General features: G+C 37.3%; 1 protein-coding gene across 10 annotated transcripts; it reads left to right on the top strand.

The window, feature by feature from the left end:
* The first annotated feature begins 1,120 nt into the window (after nucleotides 1-1,120).
* LOC130737691 (TMV resistance protein N-like) lies at nucleotides 1,121-19,388 on the top strand. Of its 10 annotated transcripts, none has more exons than XR_009018872.1 (10): nucleotides 1,121-1,779; nucleotides 1,933-3,031; nucleotides 3,115-3,399; nucleotides 3,482-4,456; nucleotides 4,677-5,324; nucleotides 12,893-13,012; nucleotides 13,399-14,759; nucleotides 14,872-15,261; nucleotides 15,373-15,478; nucleotides 18,008-18,147. XR_009018872.1 is itself a non-coding variant. In XM_057589517.1 (8 exons), the coding sequence occupies exons 1-8, from the start codon at nucleotides 1,304-1,306 to the stop codon at nucleotides 19,072-19,074; spliced, it is 3,780 nt and encodes a 1,259-aa protein (XP_057445500.1). In that variant the 5' UTR covers nucleotides 1,121-1,303; the 3' UTR covers nucleotides 19,075-19,388. The 10 variants fall into 10 exon arrangements, 4 of the variants coding, with proteins under 4 accessions (XP_057445500.1, XP_057445502.1, XP_057445501.1 ...); XR_009018871.1 differs by having other exon boundaries at nucleotides 15,360-15,478; XR_009018870.1 differs by lacking the exon at nucleotides 18,008-18,147 and adding an exon at nucleotides 15,594-16,333.
* The last annotated feature ends 514 nt before the right edge of the window (nucleotides 19,389-19,902 follow it).

The raw sequence follows: 19,902 nt of genomic DNA, 5'->3' as shown, positions 1-19,902 counted from the left end.
CAACCACATCTTCATAGGGTGGAAGGTACATGGGAGATGCAGATCTAGTAAATGAGTGGAGTGAAATTTCTCTGGCTTTGCATAGGGTGGAAGGTAGATGGGGGTTTGTTTTTCTGATTTGGGGTTAGCATTTGGGTCATGGGGTTGGGATAGAGAAGAGGAGAAGAAGAAGGTTGGGTTCTGATTTTGCTGAAGATGAGAATGTGACGGAGGAGATGAAGAAGAAAAAGAAGAAGAAAGGAAAGAGAGGGGGGCTGGAAGCGTGAGGGACAGATGGGGATTGAGGGTTTTTTAGTTGTTTTACCATTTTTTTTTAATGTTTTATTAAGTTAATTTTTTATTTGTAAAATAATTGTTATTACACGTGGACGCCACATCATTTAATAAAGGGAGAACCGTTTGGTTAACTCACGGAACCAAACGGATATTGACGGAAGGGCATCAATGTCACAGTTTAAATACATAAGGGAGTTTGACCGCACATTTTAAACACAGGGGTGCAGATCGCACATTCGTGAAACATCAGGGGCCCAAACTAGAATTAAGCCTATATTTTATAAGATCAAGAAGGAAGACAGAGATGAGGGAGAAATAAGTGACTGTAAATTTAAAAAGAATAATACATGTGCAAAAACCAATACTATTCTATAAATTAAGTGGTCACTAAAAAAAGTTCCTTTTATCAAAAAGTTCTTCTCAATAAGCCTAGGTGCAATACATGTGCACAACTCTTAGAACATCTTCAATGAAGTCCTTATTTTGGTATCTTAAAATAAGATCCGAATCTAATTAGATTCCACCATTGGAGCTATCCTACATCGCATGAGATCTTAGCAAAAGCTAATATCCGTGCCTTAGCTCAGGTACTCTCAAATGTGGGATCTTAAATAAAATAATATTTATTTTTCTCTTTTTCAATACCAGAACCAAAGTGAAAAATAAGGAGGGAAATAAATAATATAAATATATTGAGTGTCATGGGTACAGTCAAAAGTAAAATAAAATCTCAACCACTACAATGAATGTCTTAAATCCTATGTTGCAGTCTAAACCCACAAAAAGTGAGTTAAGTAAAAAAAAAAAAAAAAATCTCACGATTTGAGATGCTCTAAACAAATTCATTGTCTCACACTAATCGATTCCAAGCCTTGGTGAGAACTCTCACTTTGACTGATAAGGTTGGATCTGTGCAAGTTTCATTTTGCATCTGAACATCACTTCTTCAGAAACTTGGCCTCATAGTTTTTTTGTTTTCAGGTGCTTCTATTGTTGAAATAGGAAGATTGAATCCAAAAGTCTTTCAATGGCAGATTGTACCCAAAACTCAAAATGGAAGTATCATGTTTTCTTGAGTTTTAGGGGAGAAGACACTCGCCTAGGTTTCACCGATCACTTATATGCAGCTTTGGTCCGCAAGAGTATAATAACTTTCAGAGATGATGAAGAACTTGCCAGAGGTGAAGTTATCTCACAAAAACTCCTGCATGCTATTCACAAGTCTCTATCAGCAATTGTCATAATCTCCAAAAACTATGCTTCTTCATCTTGGTGTTTGGATGAATTGGTCAAGATTCTTGAGACCAAAAATTTGTCGGGACAACAAGTGTTTCCGATCTTTTATGGTGTGGATCCCTCCGATGTAAGGAATCAAAGGGGAAGTTTTGCAGAAGCTTTTAGGAAACATGAAGAAAAATCTACTGAAAACAAAGAAAATGTGCAAAAATGGAGAGATGCATTAAGAGAAGTGGCCAACTTGTCAGGGTGGGACTCTAAGGATCAGTAAGTCAATGCCTTCAATTATCATTTCAGTTGCAAACATCACAGCACCTAGTTTTCTTAACATCGATGTGTAAAAATTTGTCTTATTCCATTATATATGATTTTAATCTAATCTATGAGTTCATTATTATTTTTTTCTTTTGTTCTATGCAGACATGAAACTGAACTAATTGAAGAAGTTGTTGCACAAGTATGGAAAAAATTAGAACTCAAATTCCCAACATATAATGATGGACTGGTTGCAATTGACACAAGACTAGAAGATTTATTTTCAATTTTGAAGCTAGGATTGGAGGGTGTTCGTTTCATAGGGATATGGGGCATGGGTGGTATAGGTAAAACAACTCTTGCTACAGCTCTCTTCAAGAAAATTAAAAGCCATTTTGATGTTAGCTGCTTTATTGCCAATGTTAGAGAGGTGTCTGGGGAAAGAAGTGAGGGTCTGCTGCAGTTGCAAAATAAAATTCTTTCTCATCTAAACATCAAAGGAATGGTAATTGAAACTTTAAGCGAAGGAAAGGACAGCTTAAGAAACCTCTTGTCCAGCAAAAGAGTTCTACTTGTCCTTGATGATGTAAGTTCTAAAACACATCTTGAGAATTTGGCTGGAAACCTAGAATGGTTTGGTCAAGGGAGTAGAATTATAGTGACAACAAGGGATAAGCACCTGCTGATATCACACGTAGTGTTGTTTGAAATGTATGAGAATAAAATCTTAAATAAAAGTGAATCCCTTCAACTTTTATGTGAAAAGGCATTTAAAGGAAACCAACCTAAAGAGGATTATTTGAAATTGTCTCAAAGTGTAGTCGAATATGCTGGAGGCCTTCCCTTGGCTCTTGAAGTGTTGGGTTCTTTTCTTTGTGGAAGAAGTTTATCTGATTGGGAAGATGCATTGGTCAAGATGAAGCAAGTTCCACATGATGATATCCTAAACAAAATACGAATAAGTTATGACATGTTAGAAGAGGAACACAAGACCATATTTCTAGACATAGCCTGTTTTTTTAAGGGATGGTACAAACATAAAGTGATACAAGTTTTGGACAATTGCGGTCTTCATCCAACAGTGGGAATAAATGTTCTTATAGAAAAATCATTGGTAACTTTCGATGGAAGAGTTATTGGGATGCATGATCTTCTTGAAGAAATGGGCAAAACTATTGTTTTTCAAGAGTCTCCTAATGATCCTGGTCGGCGGAGTAGATTATGGTCACTAGAGGATATTGACCAAGTGCTAAAAAAGAATAAGGTACGTGCTAATTTTGATCTTAAATTATTTTTACTGCATTTCTTGTGTCTTATGTTCCCTATTTGACAATAATTATTTGTTAGGGGACTGAACTTGTCCAAGGTATAGTTTTGAAGTCAACACCTTCTAAGCTGTACGAAGCACATTGGGACCCTGAGGCCTTCTCAAAGATGTGTAATCTTCGATTACTCGTTGTATTATGTGATTTGCATCTTCCTCTTGGTTTGAAATGTCTTTCTAGCTCACTAAAAGTTCTTGTATGGTGGGGATATCCATTGAATGCTCTACCCCTTAAAGCTCAACTAGATGAGCTCGTTCACTTACAAATGATCAATAGTAAGGTTAAACAACTATGGAAGGGAACTCAGGTATAAAATTCTAAGCTAAGATAACTTCATATTATTTGGCCAGGGTTTTAAATACTAATTGGTTTCTTATTGTTTTGTTCAGTATTTTGGAAAGCTGAAAGTAATTGATTTAAGTAATTCCAAGGATCTACTTCAAACTCCAAATATCTCTGCAGTTCCTTACCTTGAAGAGTTGTACCTTAATGATTGTACAAAACTCTTTGAAGTTCACCAATCTATTGGACAGCACAAAAAGCTCATGATTTTGAGCTTGATGGGATGTGGAAATCTCAAAATCCTTCCAAGTAAATTGGAGATGTGTTCCCTGAAAATGTTCTTCCTTTCTGACTGCTCAGACATTGAAAGACTTCCTGATTTTGGGGAAAACATGACATCCGTTTCAGTGCTTAATTTGATGAAATGCAAAAGTCTTTTGTACCTTCCAGATAGCATTAGTAACCTGAAGTCTCTCAGAATTCTCAACATATCAGGATGCTCACAAGTTTTTTGCTTGCCAGATAATCTAAAACAAAACAAAGCTTTGGAGGATCTTGACTTGAGTAGAACTTCTATTAGAATGTTTGATCCATTCCTACTTCAGTTAGGGAATCTCAAAAGGTTATCTTTCTTGGGGTGCAGTGGACCACCATCCAACTCCAGCTGGGACTTACATCTTCCTTTGGGGCTTAAGTTAAGGTTTTCCCCTGCCCGTACAGGCTTAAAATTGCCTCCTACTGTCTCAGGTCTTTCCTCATTAACTGTTTTGAATTTAAGTTTTTGCAATCTCACTGATGCTTCAATTCCTCCCGATATCGATCGCTTATCATCATTGGAGAGACTAATTTTAAGTTGGAACAATTTTACACACCTACCTGACTCCATTGCTAATCTTCCAAAGCTTCACTGTCTGGAATTGGAAAATTGCCCAGAGCTTCAATCCTTACCTGTGCTTCCACCGCATGTACGCTTGTATGCATCAGATTCAGATGCAATGCCGGGTAATTTATTAGATCCAGAAAAGTTATGGAAGTTGTTTGAATCAAGTGATCAAGAGCTTTTTCTGTCACCTGTATCTCGAGTATGTGCTTCTACTTACTATAAGTTATTTACATACATCACACAAACCATTTGTTATAGCACATACATATATCTTTTGAATTTGATGATTCATGATAGGACATTACAACATCCTAACTTGATCTCAGCACTAAAATAACCACTTGTTATATGTGATGTGTTCTTGAACTTCTCCAATTTTCATTAATTTTTTAAATACAATTTTTTTTTCATTGTTACAGAAGCTTGATTGGCCAGCACTCTATCCTGTGTACATGGAAATCCCGCCACGATTGGATACTAAGAGCTTTTTTCCCTTGGGGTCAGCATATATATCAAAACTTGATTCATTTGCATCAGTAACAGTTGGCATCCCTGATGATTGTCTTTCAAGTGATTGGTGGGGAGTTGCTGTGTTGGTTGCCTTAGATGCTCAGTCTCCAGATGAAGGTTTTATGGCCAAACAAATGCGTATGTATTGGAGCTTTGACACTGAAGATGGTCCCTCTCTATCTCTGGCGTCGGGATCAACAGCGAATAATGACCTCTATCTGTTTACATTGGCAGTGAGTGATGACTTTATATACATTCGACGGCACAATAGAGACGACCCGCCGTGGTGGAACCGAGAACACTTTAGCAAGCATCGAAAGCCAGAGCTGAATGAAAACAGTTTGGTGTGTTTTGAAGTGCACGTGGGAGGGTGCAAGATAAGAAAGTGTAGGTGGCGTGTGTTGCGCAAGGAAGATTGTATTGAAGACTTGCAAAACGTAAAGGGCCGTGGCCAACCTGTTAAGACTCGTCCTAGAGGTGAGAGCAAACTATCTATGGATGAATTCAAGGGAGAGGATGTTATTGCTTCGGAAGGATCCAAGGACAACTTCTCCATGGTAAGTAATCTAATAAGTAATAATGATAGCATCTCACTTGCACCGTTTTCACAGTAACAGATAGTAATGCTGTTTTAATGGATTTGAAAGTTCTTGATTCAACATCACTTGTTTAATTTTATTTGCCTGGTGGGTTATGAACCGTCATTCGACTGAGAAAGTATAAACATGAAATTAAGCTCAATGTCGTGTAAATAAGAATTTCATGAAAGTTATGATAAGATTAAAAATAAAAGTTTTAGAAAGAAAAGTGTTAAGGTAACACTTATTATTATACAAAAGATAGTATAGCCTTAAATGGTTTAGCCATGAAGAAGATACATGGAAGTTTCATTCAGGAAGGTGGATCATATGAGAATAGGAGATTATGTTAGTGTTTGATTTGTGTATCTCACCCACCAAGAGCTTCTTGTTGTGTTTGAGTCAACAACTCCAAAGGAAAAGTATAACCAGTTTTGGCTGTTAAAATCTAATATCATCGAATAAAATGAAATATGAACACAGATGACTAAAATACCTATTTATTTTGGTAAGTAATCTAACAATAATAGCAGATGATGATGCCGTTTAAATGGATTTGAAAGTTCCTGATTGCAAATCTTTGGTATAATTTTGGTGGGTTATTGATAGAACACCAGAAATAACCGAGGAAATATGTATTACGGAACACAAATTACATACATACAACAATTCAATTGCTGTCCCAGAGACTACGGTTTCCTACAAAGAATGTTCTCTGTCCACAATCTACTAACAACAACAACAATAATCCCTATTCTGCCTAAAACCAGAGATATATCCTAAAACATAACCAACATCAGTTATTTCCTACACATAAATTGCAACTAGCAGTTTCCTATAATTAAACATTATTCTAAAATATAAAACTGCAGATCTGCATCAGTTATTGTCTACAAATAAGTGCTATTAAGCAGTTACTCTTACTGTCTCCTATGCCTTATGGTGTACACCTTCCAAATGGGTGGCTTAGCTGATTTATACGCTAGTAAATCTGACCCATTTCCATCATTTCCTCCTCCTGAAAAAGCAGCATTGTCCTCAAGGCTGAATGCAGGAAATTGGGTCTTCAAGATAATGTCTTCTATCCATGTGACATCTTCAGCTGACATTCCCTTCCACTGTACTAAGAATTGCTTGACTGTTTTCCTTCCATCCTTAATGACTCGGCAGTCTAATATATTGTCTGGCTGCACCACATCATCCGAATGAAGCTCCAAATTTACAAGAAGCTCAGGTTCTGCTGTATAAGATCCAATGGCCTTCTTGAGCAAAGATGCATGGAAAATTGGGTGGACCCTTGAAGTCGGTGGAAGCTGCAATTTATACGAGACTGCTCCATACCTTTCTTTAAAAGGGCCACAATAACGTGGAGCTTGTTTCTGGTTGATGCGCATAGCAACTGATTGTTGCCAATGAGGTCGTAGATTCAAGAAAATCCAATCACCAATTGCAAATTGTTGATCCCTTCTCTTCTTATCGGCATAATGCTTCATCTGTTCTTGTGCCCTTGTTAAGTGATATTTCAATTGATTTAAAGCCTCATCCCTTTCCTTTAAGTCTTGTGCAACCACTTCTGCTTTGGTTTATCCGTATACAAATCTAACAATTGTAGGAGGCTTCCTTCCATAAACCACCTGAAAAAGGATACTGCCAGTAGAGACAGGAAAGGTGGTGTTGTACCATAATTCCGCCCATGGCAGCCAATAAGACCAATTCCTTGGCTTTTCAGAAGCAAAACACCTTAAATAAGATTCCACACAGCGGTTCACCACTTCCGTTTGGCCATCTGTTTCTGGGTGGTATGAAGAAGACATCTTTAACACAGTACCTTGCAATGAAAACAGCTCTTGGCAAAAGATTCTTATAAACAAAGGATCACGGTCACTCAACATAGATTTAGGGATTCCATGCAACCGAACTATCTCCTTAGCAAATATTGCTGCTATACTCCTTGTTGTATAAGGGTGCTTAAGAAGAATAAAATGACCATATTTTGAAAGTCTGTCCACTACTACTAATATTGCGCATAGTTGTCAATCCCGGAATGCGGTGCGTAGCAGCCGGCCCCAAAAGTGGGATAGCGGGATGGCTGCTATTTTTATTTTTTAAATATAAATAATAGTTTAATTCAATATACATATAAATACTAAAAAATGACAAATAGTACTTAAAATTGATAACATTCATAAATAGCTAATAGTCATAAGGTTTAAAAACTAAAGAAGTTCAAGCCTCCAAGGTTTAAAACATGAAACAACAACATTGAAATTTAAAATAAGAGTTACTAGACTCCTAGCTACATATGAAATCATCAATCATCATCTTCTTCTAGCTCGGGATCCTCATCATTGTCACTTTCACTTGTGTTCGAGTGGTAGATTTCTTCCTCCACCTCTTCCTCTTCACTTTCTAAATCAACTTCTTCTATCACCACTCCCTTGCCTCTTCTTTGTCCCCTCCCTCTAGTGGTTGAAGGCCTAGACTTAGTAGTAGAAGATGTATTGGCAGCATCAATTCCCCTTCTTGATGTCATCCTAGTATATGTCAATGGCTCATCAACACCTCCTGCATTGGCAACATCTCCCCAAATTAAGTCACCACCTTCAAAAACCAAATCATTTTCAGCATGTTCTTCTCCATCTTCACCCATTTCTCCCAACAACCACTCACAACTATCATCAATGCCATCTAGGACAATGTGGTCAATGGAATCACGACAATTAAATCTTTCTTTAAGAGCTTGGTTGTATTGCACATAGACTAAATCTTGTAACTTTTGATGCTCAAGACGACTCCTCTTCTTTGAGTGAATCTATATTGTAATATAAAATAAATGTTAGTTTCATAATTATTTTATGAAACTCTAAAGTCTAAAGTCTAAACTAATACTTTATAAAAAAATATAAATAAAGTATTAACTTACATGCTCAAAGATACTCCAGTTTCGCTCACAACCGGATGAACTACACGTCAAGCTTAGCACTTTGATAGCAAGTGTCATCAAATGAGGAGTACTTTGTCCAAATGACTTCCACCACTCAGCTACAAGGATATGGCGACATAGTTAGTTCATGATACTTTAATATTTAATCTAAATAAGGTTCTTTATTTTCACCTACCAGGAGGCAATATATTCCTTGATCTTATGACTTGTTTCCTTCCAAAGAAGCCTCCAGCCACCTTAAACTCAGCCAATTCCAGGATAATTTTATCCCCTACTTCATCATTCTCACTAAGTGTATTCAATACATGTGTAGACACCATCCATGATTTCTCTATTACGTTCCATATCCGGATTAGCATAAAAGTATTCCGGATTTAGAAAATGTCCCGCAGCATGCAATGGACGGTGAAGTTGACATTCCCATCTTTTGTCAATTATTGCCCAAATCTCCTTGTACTTGCTTTCATTTCCTTTAAAACCACTTTTAATGGCCTCCTTAGCCCTATCCATTGCCTCATATATGTAACCCATTGCCGGCTTCTTTTCATTATCAACAAGCCTTAGGACATGCACCAATGGCCCCATAGACCTAAGACAATAAGCAACATCATTCCAAAATGTGTTCATGAGAACCACATTTGCTGCCCCTTTCCCCTTAGTGGCTTTAGCTAAGTTAGTCTTTGTCCAATCATCTGAAGTGAACATCTTCCTAAGGTTGTTTCTTTGAGTGTACAACCTTTGCAAAGTGAAAAACGTGGTGGAAAATCTTGTAACTCCATGTCTAACCAATTCTAATTTGTTGTTGTACTTTCTCATGGTGTTCAATGCCAAAGTGTGATTGTAGAAAAAGCCAACAAGACTTATACCCCTTTTGATGGTCTTTTGAACTCTTTTAAGTTTGCCAATGTCTTCTAATATCAAATCAATGCAATGTGCAACACATGAAGTCCAAAATAAGTGCTTCCTCTTAGCTTGTAGAAGTTTACCTAAGACCTAATTCCAAATTAAAAAATTGAAATGAGCAACATATTATCACTAACACACTAACAAAGTAATTAGCAAAGTAATAGTTAACGTTACATACCGGCCAATACATAATTGCTTCCGTTGTCGGTCACCACTTGCACAACATTCTTCTCACCAATCTCCTCAACAAGGTTGTCCAAAAGAATGAATAACTTTTCTCCGGTCTTCATGTATGAAGATCCATCAACACTCCTGACAAACATAGATCCACCTGGGCTATTCACTAGAAAATTTATCAAAGTCCTTTGCTTCCTATCTGTCCAAGCATCGGACATAATCGAGCAACCATACTTTGCCCTCTCTTCCACATTTTTTATTATCAAGTTTTGGGTGTATTCCAACTCCTTTTTTAGGAGTGGAATTCTCATCTCATGGTAGCTTGGAGCTTTCAAGTGAGGGTCATAGTTTCCAATAGCCTCAAACATCAACATGAAGCTCTTTAATCGCACAACATTGAATGAAATGCTATTCCGAACAAAGAATCTAGCAATATATTGGATTGTCCTTGCTCTAGCTTCTTTATCACATGCATCATTCATGCTTGTCTGCTTCTTAGCTTTTGTCAACTTCAAGCTTGTCTCCGGATCTCTCATAAGAAGTAAATCCAAGGGGCCTTTAACATTTGGCTTCTTAGGAGCAGCAGAGGAAGCCCCACTTGAACTTAAAGGCCTTTTCCCACTTTTAATTGACACAATTTCTTGCAACTAATCTTCCTCCTCATCATCTTGATTCAATTCAGTCAAGTGTTCTTGTTGCCCTTGGTTCTTAGCAAGAGCTTCCTTCAACAACAACACCACTTCTTCTGGAACTTTCCTACATGAATTACAATCTCCCTTTTTTTTTTTTCATTTGATGACGTTTTGCCCTTGTAATTCCTCCTCAAGTTGTCACCCCACAAAAATCACATGTTACTCTCTTCCTATCATGTGGATTCTTCAAGTTGTTCCACTGTCATGATATATCAATGTTGTCTCCTATAGGCTTGTAAAGCCCATTTTCAGTCCGCTTGCAGTTGCCTACAACTTCACTGTTGTTTGGTTCAACTTCAGAGGGGGATGCCATGGCTGGTCATATACAGCACTTCAGTAGCAATGGAAATCAGAAATTAAGAAAGGGAGTTACTGCAGTAGTGCAGTGAGCACAAAACCGAAATTAAGAAGAGTAAAACAAATTAAAAACAGAGCATTACTGCAGTGAAGAGGCAAAAGCACAAAACCAAAAATAGAAAGGGAAAGAGGGGAAAAAAGAGGAAAACAAAATAAAACAGAGCATGTTACTTATTGCAGTGAACACAACCGAAAGAGAAAGAGGGGAAAGAAGAGGAAAATGAGAAAAACAGAGAGGGAAAGTGAGAAGACGAAAATGAAAAACAGAGAGGGAAAGAGACGAAGACGAAAAGAAAGAGAAAGCAAAGGATGAAAACTAATCTCTGATGAAGCTTCTCGCCGGAGAAGAAGCTTGTCGCCGACGTCGGAGAAGAAGCTTGGTCAATGAGAGAAGGAAGAGAGGCTCAGAAGGAGGAAGCGGCGGAGTGAACTGAACGGAGAGAATGAATGAATGATTCATTGAGAATCATTTGACCTAATTTCCAATTCCATTCAACTTTACTGTTATGCCCTTGACTTGAAGCTCATACGGTTTAAAATTAAGGGGTATTGTGTCATTTCCCCTACAGATTCAATGGAACCTGTGTAGCCGCGATTTAACCGCGATTTGGCTGCGATTTGGCCGCGAATAGCGCCACAACGGCCGCGAACTGGCCGCGAACCGTAGCGACGCGTCCGATAGTGCCGCTATTCGGCGCGATCGATAACTATGCGTCATACCCTTTGGATTTTGGAAGACCAGTGATGAAATTCAAGGATATATCCTCCCAAACCTGTGAAGGAATAGGTAAAGGTTGTAACAAACCATTAGGGGATTTTGCTAAATACTTTTGCCTCCGACAAGTATCACATGATTTAACATACTCCATCACAGTTTTTTTCATGCCTTCCCAATAAAGATTCCCTGCCAATCTCTTATATGTCCGTAGATATAATGAATGCCCCCTAGTCGTAGAAGAATGGAACTCCTGCAACAATGCAGGAATAATAGAGGAATTAGATGGAATGACCCATCTATCCTTGTATAGCAACATTCCTTGTTGTAGAGAATATCCAGGTCTAGCATTAGGCTTCTGTTTCCGCTGAACTATTATTTTCTTCAAATCTGGATTCTTGTACACTTCTGCATAAATATCTTTCCCTTGCAACCAGATTGGTGTGGAAACAATAGTTTGTAATGCTCCTTCTTCATGTACTCGAGACAAAGCATCTGCTGCCCTATTTTATTTCCCAAGCTTATACACAATGTCAAAATGAAATCCCAATAACTTAGCCAGCCAACATTGTTGGTCAGCTGTAATGATGCACTGTTCCAACAAGAATTTGAGACTTTTTTTGATCCGTATGCACCAAAAATTTCCGCCCTAACAAATAATGTCTCCAATGATTTATAGCCAACACCAATGCCATTAATTATTTTTCATAAACTGATTTATTCATGCTGCTGCCAGAAAGGGCTTTACTAAAGTATGCTATGGGTTTTTGTTGCTGCATAAGCATGGCCCCAATACCTATCCCATTTTGCCATAGTTTAGTATTAACTTTCTGTAATAGCCAGTCAAACCCAGAAATCCCCTAACACCCTTAACATTTTTAGGGACTGGCCGCTCCAAAACACTCTTCACTTTTGTTGGATCTACTGCTACTCCTTGATTAGAAATCACATGACCCAAATACTCTACATATCTTCTCCCAAAAACTGCATTTCTTGTGGTTGGCTACAAATTGATGATCTTTTAACACCTGTAGCTCTTGTGATACGTGTTGTAAATCAGAATCCCAATCAACGCTATATACCAAGACATCAACAAGAAACACCAATACAAATCTACGCAAGAAAGGTTTAAAAATCTGATTCATCACAGATTAAAATGTGGCAGGAGCATTGGTCAAACCAAAAGGCATCACTAAGAATTCATAATGCCCTTCGTGAGTTCTGAAAGCCTTCTTGTGTATATCCTCTTCTTTCACGCGAATTTGATGATTACTTGACTTCAGGTCCAACTTCGAAAAATAGCCAGCACCATATAACTCATCAATTAATTCATCAACCACAGGGTTAAGGTATTTATCTCGTACGGACACTTTATTTAAAGCTCTATAATCAATGCACATTCTCCATGAAGAATCTTTCGTTTTAACTAATATTACAAGACAGTGTTGTTAAATAGCGGCTATAGCGGCCGCGACGTGCTATAGCGTAGCGGGAAATAGCACCACCGCAATCGTTATGCCGCTACATAGCGGCCACCGCGTTAATCGCGATCGCGGCCGCGAACGCCATAGTGGCGTTATTCCAGAATCGGAAATATCGGATTTGATGGATTTTAAACTTTTTTTAGCTACTTTTTAGGGTTTTAAATATGGAATATCTCTACTAATGGGCCACAAACAATTCCCACTAATTACCCTAATTATTTCCCTATTAACTACTTCTCTATATTAACGCTTCAACGTGAGAGGATTGACAGACATTCCAAATTCACCTTCTTCTCTCCTCTCCTTCGAATTATTTCTGGTTCTCAGAGACCTGGACTTCTCTAGACTACAGCACAGTAGCAAGCAAACCTTCTCAGAGTTTCTGCTTTCTGGTGAGTAGATCATACTCTATTTTCCGCATCCTCTATTTTTTGTTGAAAACTTATACTCAGTTTTTCAATGTTTCTTCTTCCTTTACTCTTAACTTATAATAACTTCCTGTTTCATGGTTTTCTTCTCTGTTACTATTTTTCTTAACAGTCATCTTCTCTTTTTCTTTTATTTTTGTTCAAAACTCATGCTCTGTTTTTCAATGTTTCTTCTTCCTTTTCTCTTAACTTATAATATCTTCCTGTTTCACGGTTTTCTAATCAACTCTGTTTTTCTAACAGTCTATGTCATCTTCTCTTTTTCTTTTCTATAATTCTTCTTCCTCCAATTCTTCTTCTGTTCCTCTATTCTTATCTCTTATGTGTACTGTTTTATTTTGAAAACTCAGAAACCATGGTTGCACAAGGTTCCAATTCAACCCTAGTTCTTGCAGCACCTCAAAGGCCTGACCCTGGCTGGAAATTTTGTAAGCCATATGATGTGAACGATACCATTCGCTGTATTTGCAATTTCTGTGGTAAAATGACAAAGGGTGGAATTACAAGAATGAAGGAGCACTTGATGGCGAAGACAGGGAATGTCGCACCTTGTCCTAAGTGTCCGAAAGAGGTTCGAGATAAATTGTGGGGAATCTTGAATGAAAAGAAAAAGAAAGACAGCGAAGCATATTAAAGGGGTCGCCTTGATCTTCTTGATGATGGCTGCCTCCGTGGTGATAGTGATGAAGAACGTGCTATGGATGAAGGACTGGAGATTGCAACCATAGAAAATAAAAAGAAAAAGGTTCTGAAGGGCCAGATTGATATGTATCTCCGAAAACTAGAAAGTGCCATTGTAAAGAAGAAGAATGAGAATTTAAGGCAGGAAAGCATCGGAGCCTCATGTGATAAGGAGGCTACATCAAGAGTTCATCAGTATATTGCCCGCTTTTGGTATCAAGCGGGCTTGTCTTTTAACATGGTTAAGTTGCAAAGCTTTCATGACATGCTTGCGGCTGTTGGAAGCTTCAGACCTCATTTAAAAGCTCCTCCATATCATGACATAAGGGTTCCACTTCTTACAAAGGAGGTAGACTACACTGAGAATTTGCTGAAGGGCCAGAAGGAGCAATGGAAAAGATTTGGTTGCTCTATTATGTCTGATGCATGGACTGATAGAAAACAAAGATCAATTATTAACTTCATGGTGAATTGTTCAGCTGGAACAATGTTTCTAAAATTGGTTGATGCCTATGATTATGTGAAAGCTGGTGAGAAACTATTTGAGCTGCTTGACTCCATAATTGATGAGGTTGGGGAAGAGAATGTTGTTCAGGTTATAACCGACAATGGCAGCAACTATGTGAGTGCGGGAAAGATGCTACAACAAAAAAGACCCAACTTATATTGGACACCATGTGCAACTCACTGCATAGATTTAATGTTGGAAGACATTGGAAAGATTCCTCTCATAAAGAAAACAATTCAAAGAGCCATATCTCTTGTTGATTTCATCTACGGTCACACTAGTACATTGAGCTTGTTGAGGTACTATACCAAGAAAAGAGAATTGGTAAGGCATGCTGTTACAAGATTTGCAACATCCTATCTTACATTGAGAAGATTGCGGAAGGAGAAGGAGAAATTGACGGAGATGTTTGTGTCACACACTTGGACAAATAACAAGCTGTCCAACGAGCCAAAAGGCAAGCAAGCTACAAAAACCGTTTTGATGAACTCTTTCTGGAACAGTGTGTGTTTTATATTAAAGGTAATTTTGTTGTTTCTGTTTTTCTATTTTTTTCACATTTTACTGTTTCTGTTTTTCTATTTTTTTTAAATCTGAAACTATTTTTTCCCTCTTTTTTTTCCATACACTCAAGGTCATGGGTCCATTTGTACGTGTACTACGCTTAGCAGATAGGAAGAAGAAATCCGCTATGGGTTATATCTATGAGGCTATGGATAAGGCCAAAGAAGCAATCAGAGCTTTCCTTTGTGATGACAAAAGCAAATATGAAAAAATCTGGGAAATCATATACAATAGGTGGAATAGCCAACTACATCGCTCATTGCATGCTGCTGGCCACTTCCTGAACCCAGAGTACTACTACAATGATTCAAAATTGGACTATGATTTTGAGGTGCAGAAAGGTTGTCACCTAATGATGATCTAAGGAAGAAAATACTCACCGAGCTACCAATTTACAAATCTGGTGGTGGTATGTTTGGTAGCAAGTTTGCAATTGAACAAAGGGGCAAAATTGCACCAGGTGAGCACAATTGAATATCTTTATATGTTATATTGTTAATGCATTTGGATTGCATAACATTTGACTTATAATTGGATTTTGGACTTATGCTTTTGTAGCTCAATGGTGCAGAATGTATGGACAATCAACACCAAATTTGACATGGTTGGCAATAAAGATTTTAAGTTTGACTTGCGGTGCTTTAGGGTGTGAACGGAATTGGAGTGTGTTTGAGCAAGTAAGCTCTTCAACTAATCAACTATACTATTTGCTAATATTTATTCTTGTAGTTGTTAACTTTTAAATGTCACTTTAGTTTAGATTTTAATTTTATTACCTTATCATCTTTATAGATTCATACAAAGAAAAGAAATAAGCTTGAGCATAAAAGACTTGAGGACTTGGTATTTGTCAAGTATAATCAAGAACTAGTAAGAAGGTACAATATTAGAGATGAGTTGGACCCTATCTCCTTGGATGACATTGATGAGAGCAATGAATGCCTAGTGGGGACGATGGAAGAGGATGGAGATGATGCTGGAAATGATAGGGTGTTTCCGGATGATGACCTCACTTGGGATGTTGTTTAGAAAGCTTCAGGAATTGGAGAGCCTAGTACTAACACTAGGCGAGGAACTAGAAAGAGAAAAGGGGTCCCAGCTGCTGCAGATATTTCATCTAAGAAGAAAGGTGTTATTGCTTCCAAGAAAGGAAAAGAGCCGATTGTTATTGAAGATGAAGAAGAAGAGATTTCAGACAATGATTTGGAGGACTCTGAAATAGAAGCTGATGGATATGTTCCACTTTCTGATGATGTGGATGATGAAAATTCTGGGGAGGAGGAAGAAGATAACGAGTAGAATTGACTTTTGTTGCACTACCTTTAGTGTTTTGAGGCTTCAGTTTAAATTATGTTGTTTTAAGTACTTTTGTTATTTGTTTTGAGCTGTTGAGCAGCCTTGAATTATGTTGTTTTGAGACTTGCGCTAAAATTATGTTGTTTTATGTACTTTTGTCTTTTGTTTTGAGCTGTTGGGCAGCCTTGAATTAAGTTGTTTTGAGACTTTGAGTTAAAATTATGTTGTTTTAAGAACTTTTGTCTTTTTATTTGCACAAACAGCTTGTGATAAGAGCTGTTTTTTTGTATAATATTGTACTTATTTTAACCGCTATGCGGTAACCACTATTTTCCCGTGACGCGATCCGCTATACGAAATAGCGGATTTTGGCCTCGCCGCGATCGCGATTTGACAACACTGTACAAGACTAGAGAATGCACTAGAGCTAGGGCGAATGAAACCTTGTTGCAACATAACATACACTTGTCTTTCAATTTCATTTTTGTAATGGTGAAGATATTTGTAGGGTCGATCACTCACTGGCCCCACTCATAAGAAATATCCCTGTCAGGTGGCAACTCATCTAACTCCATTTCGGATTCTTTCCAATGCTGCTCTGCTGCCAAAACTTAGGCCGAACATTATAACCACTAGCTGCTATAATTGTTTCACAGTTTTCTGCTTCTATAACTTGTGCTAATTCCATGGCCTGCAAACATGGCTTTGGTTTAAATGTATGGACCCTCCGTTTGATGTGTGGTTGTAAGCCTCCAACGAAATAGCTCAGATATTGTTCTTCAGGTAATCTGGTTAGCAGTTACTCTTGTTGTCTCCTATGCCAGAACATACACCTTCCAAATGGATGGCTTAGCTGATTTATACGCTAGTAAATCTGACTCATTTACATCAGTTATTGTTAGAGAAATAATATAAAATCATTAATGTGACTCTTACCCAACAACTTAAGTTTTTTGGATAATTGATTGTTTGACATGGTATCAGAGTTTCATGTCTAAGCGGTCTAGAGTTCAATCCCTACCATCCCAATTTTTCTGATAAAAAAGTTGAATTTCAGTACACGATAGGTAAGTCTGTGCATTTGTCCACGCTTCAAGCCGAAATGGCTCTTGCGTGAGGGGGCGTGTTATGAAGATAATATAAAATCATTCATGTGCTCCGTACTCAACAGTTTAAGCTTTTGCGATAATTGATTATTTGAAAACAATAGGCTAAATCATTAAGAACTAATGACAGAAGATTACGATCATGTTTGATTTGTGTATCCTCCCCCACCAACAGGGATAAACTTGGCTTCTTGTTGATGTTGAATTAACAACTTAAATGGAAAAATATCTTGGAATTGGATACTGTTCCATAAAGTTAGTCTTGGAATTGGCTCCATTGTGGCATGCTTCATGTAGCCCCTATGGTTAAAGGTTTTGTTTAAGAGTGTTTACGGAAAGAGAGAGGAAGGATTTGAGAGGAAGGGGAAGAAGAGGGGAGGGAAAGAGAGCGAGAATGGAGAGTAAGTCCTCCACTTGTTTGAAAGCTTAAGATTCCACAAACCCCTAAATTCAGGAGAACTCAACAAAATAACTAAAGAGGGTCTTGGAGAATATTCAAATATTCTGCAAACCCTTTCCCTTTTTTAAAAAAACTCTCAAATAAGTGGAGACCGTCCCATTTCCTTCCCTCATCTCCGAAATCCAAATAACAACTATAGCCTAAAGAAATTATATTTTTGGCCCCAAATATACATATTTATGCACATTTGAATTTGGCAACCCAGTTTGTCTTTGAAAAAGTCACTCAATCTAAGAAGTAAGAACGTGTTTCTTTTCTATAATTAATCATATTTTTATTTCACCACTATGGGACTTTATGAGATTATATCAATCTAACCTATCTGCCATTGTGTCTTGTTGCAGGGGAAGTTGTTTCACAATATTAGACAAGGACTTGGTATAAGCATGCTAGCTTTGATGGCAGGGACTGCAATGTTCCTTTTGCCTAGGCAGGGTTTGGGCTCTAAACAGCAAACCCCAACAATTGGGGACACATCTAAACTAATAAAATCTCGTCAAGTTTCCCATGGAACTGGACTTAAGGTCAGCATACCTCAACTGCAACGCAATCATGGCAAAAATGCAAGAAAGCCATTTTTACTTTCACTATACCAGCCACCAAGAACACTGAGTTTATCTCAGAATGTCTTCTACTCTTACCTAACCAGATGAGGAACATTTTCCTCTCTACATTGTCGTTCTATTTTAGTAGTTAATTATGTTTCATTTATTTAATTTTAGTCGAATCTTATAGCAAATCTCATTCTTTTTTTTTTAGTAAAAACATGTTAATTGTTTTTGTTACATATGAAAGGAAAACTAATCCACCCTGTTATATAATAATTTTAAGACCTCACTCTGGAAAGTGAGACACTAAAAAACCACACATTCCTCCACAAATATCCACATCATCTTTTCTACAGAATATACACTCTCTCTCTTTAATTGTGAAGCCGCGTTCCTCACGCGCACAAAACTGCTTCACTCTCACTTTCGGCATTCACTTCCCTCAACTCCTGAAATTTCTCCCTTCTAAATCTGTTATCTGTTATTCCTCACTCCTGACATCCGCTTCCAATTCACATATCATGGATTTGAAATTGAATTTCCCAAATCCAGCGCCCTGTGCAAAAATTGTGTGCTTTTTTAGGGAGAAATTCACGGGTTTCAAATTCATCTGCTTAGGTTACAGCTATCTATTATCATTCTGCAGTTGTTCATCTCATAGGTATGGAACTGTTTTCCCAATTGTTATTTTTGCAGAAGATTCATCAACAAGTTCAAAAATTTATTCATCTTCTATCGGCTTTTTTCTTTATGGTTTCAAATTCCCAATCTATTTTCTTTCATGTACAGATTTGACAAATTGGAGGGGAGGCCCTTTTCAATATCAGATTCTTTTTGAGGTTCCCTATAACAAGGTAGCGTGAGCATTATGGTTTAGTTCTTTATGACCTGAATATCAATGTGAATTGGGAACCAACTTTAGCCAAGTTTGCCAAGCTTTACTGTGTTATAAATTTGGTGCTTATTTCCATATAACTAAAGTGCATTTTTGGTTTCATTTTATTTGCTTATACCTGAATATCAATGATTTGGAGGTGGTATTACTAATGCATGTTTTTACACAGACATTGTGTTTAAAATTGATGTTTTTTTACGCTAAAAAAAAATCTCTGCAATGGTTCATTCTTTTTAAAGATCATAATGAGTAGTTTTAAGGTTCAGCACCAATGTTACTTTTGAGTGGTCTCATTGAGCACCAATGTTACTTTTGTGTGGTCATTTAATTAGAGTTCAATGTTAATCTTGATAGTTCTGACATAGAGGAAAACTCTTCCTCAACTAAGGAGTTAAAACGTGTTAAGATAGAGAAGTGAAATAAGAACTTGATTGCAATGAGACTTCTCTACGTTAGTTTATGTTGCAAGTTTTGCTATTTATGGTGTTTAAAAGAGTTAATTACATTATTTGGTTTGGTATTAAGTAAACTCGAATGACCAATTTTAATATTATTCATAGATCTATTTTGATTTTACTTCCCACTATAACACATGATATTATGACATGTTTCAATTATTTATTAATTTAACACAATTACTTAAAAAACTACTAAAACAAAAATAATAAAAATAGTTTTAAAATTACCCGTACCCGTGCATTGCACGAGCTACATACTAGTAACATGATAATTTTAAACTCACGTACAAAGAGGGAAAAAAAATTTTATAATGAGATATGGTAAAAAAAAGTGTTAA

Source organism: Lotus japonicus, chromosome 2 (genome assembly GCF_012489685.1).
Source record: "Lotus japonicus ecotype B-129 chromosome 2, LjGifu_v1.2".
Taxonomy (NCBI): domain Eukaryota; kingdom Viridiplantae; phylum Streptophyta; class Magnoliopsida; order Fabales; family Fabaceae; genus Lotus; species Lotus japonicus.
The sequence above is the reverse complement of the archived record's forward strand: the minus strand, read 5'-3'. Positions and strand labels throughout refer to the sequence as shown.

Excerpts from the sequence above, each read along its gene's own strand:
- LOC130737691 (XM_057589516.1), top strand. The coding sequence starts at position 1,304 with ATGGCAGATTGTACCCAAAACTCAAAATGGAAGTATCATGTTTTCTTG. Across the intron at positions 3,032-3,114 it reads AAGTGCTAAAAAAGAATAAG|GGGACTGAACTTGTCCAAGG; the intron begins GTACGTGCTAAT and ends ATTATTTGTTAG. Across the intron at positions 3,400-3,481 it reads AACTATGGAAGGGAACTCAG|TATTTTGGAAAGCTGAAAGT; the intron begins GTATAAAATTCT and ends TGTTTTGTTCAG.